Here is a 6,065-nt window from a genome sequence, read left to right on the forward strand (position 1 = left end):
AGCCATCCCATGAAAGCCAGTATGGTGGATCTTGGAGAACTAGGTTCAAATCTCTACTCTGCCATGGAAACTTTGGGCCAGTCATGCCTTTTCAGCCTAACCTGCTGCACAGGGTTGTTGCAAGGATAAAATGGAGGAGAGCAAAATGACATCCCCATTGTGGGAGAACCAGAGGGAATATAAATGAAATAATAAAAATAGCTGAAGATGGGTGGGGGACAAGTTACAGATAGGTTGGCTGGCTGGTGGATGGGAAAGGATGCAGGGAAAAGAAGATATGGGGGTTGCCAAGAAGAGGAAAAGAGGAAATAGTCTGGGGAAGGAGAGAGGGGGAAATGTGGTACCCTACCTATACAGGTCTTTCTGGGTTCCTCCAATACAACTGGACCTGGCCTAGTGGCCAGCACCATTCAACTGGGTTATAGTTTTCCCAGGCAGAAGCTGCCAGTGGGAAGGAGAGGAAGGTGAATACAGTGGGACAGCTAAAGATAGGTTGGGTGATGGGTTGGAAGGAGAGAAAGAAGCAGGAAAAGAGTAAGAGCTATGGGGACTTTCAAGGACAGGAAAGAGGAGGGGAAAATGAGATAATCTAGGCAAGTCCTTGTGGGGCCCCTTTTGTATTTTCTATACATTGTAAAGTTAGTAAATGCTGAGCAATGTTGGAATGGGATGGCTGGTGCTAATAGTATCTGCTTAATCACCATCTTATAGGTGGCTTTAGGGAAGCCACTGTGGCCCAGCCCTCTTCTTCCTCAATCTGAAATATACTTCAGTTACACAAGGTTGTTTGAGAAATATAAATTGCAGTATAAATGCATAGATCCAGAGGAGTTAAGTGTGTTAGTCTGTAGTTGCAAAATGGTAAAGAGTCCAGTAGCACCTTTAAGACTAACCAATTTTATTGTAGCATAAGCTTTCGAGAACTAGTGTTCACAATAGCAGTAAATGAATTGGGTAGGGAGGGTATTTTCCATGCCCCCTTTCTGCCATCTCCTAAAGCCAATTTGGACTGAGAACAAAGTACTGGAAAGACTTAGTTTATCTTCCTTTCTGCACTGGTTCCCAACATTTTGGTCCGCGTGCTTCAAGCATAACTGCTCAGATTGTGACAAAGAGTGAGCTGTAATACATAACAGGTAGTTTCTTTTGACTACAATCATGTAACACATTTGCATTCACACAGTGCCATTGTGTTGTAAAAACTGATGCCAGTAGTGAATAATGAGCCATCAGCTCTTTTTTCCCCCCTGGTTAATAACAGATTCTGCTTTGTGTGTTCTTTTGCCTGTCTTGAGAGCTTCCTTGAAATGTGCCAGATTTGTGAACTGGGCTTTTTCCTTTGCATTTAATATGCAGAAAAATAGAAGACTGAGAATTTGTCTTAACAATGAAGCATTTTGAGTTAGTTCTGTGATACCATTTAAATTAATTCAAAGTTCACAGTATTTGAAATACAAAAATACTAAGCTATAAATCAGTTTTAGTCTGTGTTTTTTATTAGTGACCTAGAGTAGGTCTCTGATGTGCAACAATATATTTTTTTCTGGAAAAATTATAATTTGGAAATTTTCTGATGGCCTAAATAGAGTGTGATCTGATTTAGCATGTTTGCTTTTTCAAATGTCTTCCTGAACTGTCTGTTCTGCTACATGTGCTTCAGACTTTCCTAGCAATTTCTGTTTTGAGCCTATCCATCCAGTGATGCTCAGTTCTCTTATTATAGCCTCCTTCTGAAGAAATTAAAACAGGCGAGGATGAAGATGAGGAAGATAATGATGCTTTATTAAAGGAAAACAATGAAAGTAAGACTGTATTTAGGCTTCTTTCCATTTTTCCTCTTGACACATGTTGTAATAGGAGTGTGCTAGCAGACTTATATTCTCCCGAGTTCATCATATTTATTGCTTCTAATCTGCCATAGTAATTGGTGCTCAAATCTGTGTTTAGTTTCTGATTTCTTCAAAACAAACAGAAGTAAAGAGGCCATAATCTTGCCATGTTTGTGATTCTGTTGTGCTCCTTGAACTTCAGTGGAATCTGGCCATCTTGATGGTATCTTATCTAGCAGTTGGCTAGTCTGCCGTTCATATAAGAGTAGAAATTGTTGTATGACACAACTGTATAAAATGCTCTTGTGCTTATGATTCAGCTGGCAAAAAAATTTCTATGAAAAGTATCACTTTGCAGTATTCAGCTATATTTATGATGTCTTAATCCGTCTGTATGAGATCTTTAGACTGTCTTCATCCAAAGCAAAGCAGAGGCCATTCACCCTCTTAGTCTTCTCTCCTTCTCCCCAATTTGTGAATTGATGTCTGTCCATAATCTTGGCCTGTAGTTTCCTTTCCATGCTTATACCTTCATTTGCACCCCTCCTGTTTCTTATGTGATCTATTTGTATCCACTTGGAGCTGAGTGCTGATATAACTTCATACATTTCTGTTATGTTCATTTGTAGCAGAATCCACTTGTGTCCTCCATTTCCTCCTCCCCTCACCAAGATGGCACAAAAAAGTTAATCCTCATTTTAGTGATTCCTTCAACAGGTTCTTGCTTATGTATCTATTCTGCTGCCCTGTCTTTCTTTTTAATGTGCATACAACCAGTGTTGCCAGCCATCTTTTCTCTAGTTTATTCCAGATCAAATTGCTTTTAAATATTTTATCCTATCTAAAAATCACCCTTAACCCCAAACTGTGGGGTAAAACATCATTACAGTTGCATTTTTAACAGAATGTTTTCAGAAGTGCCTCAGTAATGTGGTCCTTTTAGGATATTACTGCTTACACATAGTAAACAATTACTCCAAAATACAGCAACTTTCTATTTAGTTTTATTTCTATAAAGAAAAAGACAACTGGGACATGGAACATCTTAAAAATCTACTGATGTTGAAATGATAATCCTTTTTTGTCCCTGCTAATGTAATGTGTTGGGTGAAAAATGCTTCATCTGTTTTTTTTCAAAGGAAAATTGATCTAAGGAAACAGTGAAGCATTACAGTTGCCCAGCATTGCTGAGCAATTCAGGAATTCCGACACAAAGCTTTCTGAAGCAATTTGTGTTGCTTCGGGAAGCTTCGGGCAAAGCGGCAGCAGCCGCTCCTGAAGCTCCCATGAGGGAAAAAGGTGGTGAGGAGGGAAGTTTGAAGCCACCCTTTATGTGCCACTTGCAAGCAGCACAAAAAGGGGCGCTTTCAAATGCCATACCGCTTGCTTCACCTGATGGGAGGGGGAGCCTCCTCCCCCTCCCATTGGGGGAAGCAAGCAGCAGGGTGGGAAGTTTAAAGCAACTCTTTTCTTGCCACTTGCAAGCTGCATGAAAAGGGTTGCTTTGAGCTTCAGTGTGCTCCGTAAAGATTCCCGAATCTTTACGGAGCATACCGAAACTTTTAAGCACCCAAATCCCGAAGCGGCTTGCTATTTCCGGATTTGGGTTATCCTGAATCTTTTTAGGGTGAGAAGCAGCAGCAGTGGAGAGGACTTCAGGAAAATATACACCTTCCACATGAATCCACCCCAACCCGGATGTATCTACCAGTATTTTGTGATAATACTATGTTGTGGTTATGTCACCCACTTATTTTTGGCTGGTTTGAACTCTGCCAGAACTTTGACAGGAACTGGCTTTATTGTTTTTCCAACGATTAATGTTTGAATTTATATTTAGAAGTGAATTCTACAGAAATCTAGAAAAAATTAGCATTCCATACATTTGTGCCTTGCTTAGCTAACAAACCAAAAACAAAAGTAGAATTGTTTAAAATAAATTTACATTATGTGAATAATCAACAGAAAAAATAAGTAACTAATTTAAATTTGATTGAAACTGACTAAAATATGAAATTCTCATGGTAGGTTATCTTATAGGGTAGTCAGAATCGTCTCATTTAAAAAAGGAGAAAGATGTTCTTACTATGCCCAGAAAGGTACTTGGTACCACACTGTATTTGAGTAAGTTATGGTTGTGGCACTAATTCAAATACTCCAGAGAAATGTATGAGCACTGTTACCTTACCACAGGATATTTTTGCCCCTAACCTTTATTTGAAGGAAATTTAGAATGGACTTAGCATGAATAAAGTTGATTATGAATGTAAAAAGTAGACTTTTTTCATTGAAAAGCGGCAATCAGTTTTCAAAAGCCCAAGTTCTAAGGTAGTTTCAGATAGGTAGCCATGTTGATCTGCAGTAGAACAGCAGGATTTCAGTCAAGTAGCACCTTAGGCCCTCTGAATAAGGGAGTGTTGACCCTTGAACGATTATACCCTGAAAATCTTGTTAGTCTTTAAGGTGCCACTGGACTCAAATCCTGCTTTTCTAAGGCTTTCACCTAAAAAATACTTTCTTTTTTTGTTTTGTTTTAGGTCCAGATGTTCAACGGGACAAACTTGTAACAGGGGAACAAATAGAGTTATTTGCTAACAGGCTCAGCGAATACTGGAAACTTCTAGCCCCATACTTAGATATGAAAGACTCTGACATACGGCAGATTGAATCAGATAGTGAAGATGTGAAGATGAGAGCAAAGCAGCTCCTTGTTGCTTGGCAAGACCAAGAGGAGATCCCCGCAACTCTGGAAAATCTCATTACTGCATTGAACAAAGCTGGGTTACATGATCTTGCAGAAAGCTTAACAAATGACACGGAAAACAGTTAACTTTCTTGGGAGTAATTTTTCAGTTGACTTATTAGTGGCTGTTGTTTCTAGAGAACAGAACCAACTGCTTATATTTGGTACACATTAAAGATCTTTTAATGCATATTGTCTGAGTGTTCAAGGAAAGAAGAGTAAGGGTTGATCAAAAATAGCAAATGGCCCTTTGACTTCATTCTCAAATTAAGGAGATACGAGAGAACTTTTAATTCACAGAACCTTATTATATGACTTGGGATAATGTAAGAGCTCAAAATATTGGAGATTGGGTAGCTAATAGCATTGTTAAAGTTCTTTCACAGAGTACAACCATCAGCAGTAGAATTTGTAGGGATTCAGGAAATTTATGGGAGAATATGATGATAAATTGCTTCTCCAAAATTGGGTAATTAAATCAACTTTGATGCAACCCATTGTAAATGGTGTAACAACTGCTAAGCATTCAGTTTAGCTGAGAGCAGAATTGCAACTTGCTCTTTCATGTTTACCTACTGCTTGCTCTGCACTTTTTATACTACTTTGGACCTAAGTGTGCTGGAGGTGTTCACACAGGACAGTATTATGATTGCAGACCTGTTGACACAAGTCTCACTAGGATAGATGTGGCTTGTTGCTTTAAAAGCTTGAGGGCAGCAATTAGCTATTCAGCTGGGAATCTGTAGTGAAATGAATCTATGTAAACTCCCAGTCTGGTTAGAACCAGTGTTTTTTGGGGGATGAGAGGTACTCATGACATTTGCTGTCTTGGGGGTCCAAGCCTACTGGCCAAAAGAGGTGCCAGTACTACATACCAGCATGTATTGCCAGAAAAAATACCCTGGTTAGAACTATAGGGCTCGTTCATTCTTCCCCCCAATGTTTGAACAGTGGTGGGGAAATCAAAGTCCAGTGTACAGCCTCAGTGCAGTCCTTTTCTAACACAAAGTTGTACAACAGGTTAATCCATTCCAGAGTGTAGTTTCAGTTGAGTGGGGAACTGGAGTATATTTATTCTGTGTGTGTCACAGAGAGAAGCCAGCATGGATTTCTTTTCTCAGTCTTGGAGCCACCAAGCTTTGGTACTGCAAATGACTTAGGAAAAAGATATAGAAAAGGGTGGTAGATACTTTATTATTTACAATGGTGTAAGTGAGAAACAGTGCCTACTGTGGGGCTTCAGCAACCCTTGTCCTGCTTGTTGTACCATAGACTCAGAAGGTGCCGCTGGGATACGGTATGGGGAGTCATTGTTCCTGACTTCTTGTGATAAGGTTCTTAAAGAAAGTATAGTTGTTATAGCAGGAATGAGCTGATTCCCAATGAGATCAAATTTTATAATCTTACACTACAAAAGTTGTTTCAGATCCCAACAAATGTTTACTGGTGTGATAAACAGCTGCAGGAGCAAACGGGCAGTTGTCTTAATGGAC

At 39.5% G+C, this 6,065-nt stretch overlaps 1 protein-coding gene across 2 annotated transcripts in view; it reads left to right on the forward strand.

Moving 5' to 3' along the window:
- THOC1 (THO complex subunit 1) overlaps positions 1–4,762 on the forward strand; it is a 31,837-nt gene extending 27,075 nt beyond the window's left edge. For both annotated transcript variants that reach the window (XM_054985230.1, XM_054985231.1), the window contains exons 20-21: positions 1,724–1,802; positions 4,367–4,762. In XM_054985230.1, the coding sequence (XP_054841205.1) occupies positions 1,724–1,802; positions 4,367–4,659 (372 nt within the window). In that variant the 3' untranslated portion in view covers positions 4,660–4,762. The remainder of the gene's footprint in view (positions 1–1,723; positions 1,803–4,366) is intronic.
- The last annotated feature ends 1,303 nt before the right edge of the window (positions 4,763–6,065 follow it).

Source organism: Eublepharis macularius, chromosome 7, assembly GCF_028583425.1.
Source record: "Eublepharis macularius isolate TG4126 chromosome 7, MPM_Emac_v1.0, whole genome shotgun sequence".
NCBI lineage: Eukaryota > Metazoa > Chordata > Lepidosauria > Squamata > Eublepharidae > Eublepharis > Eublepharis macularius.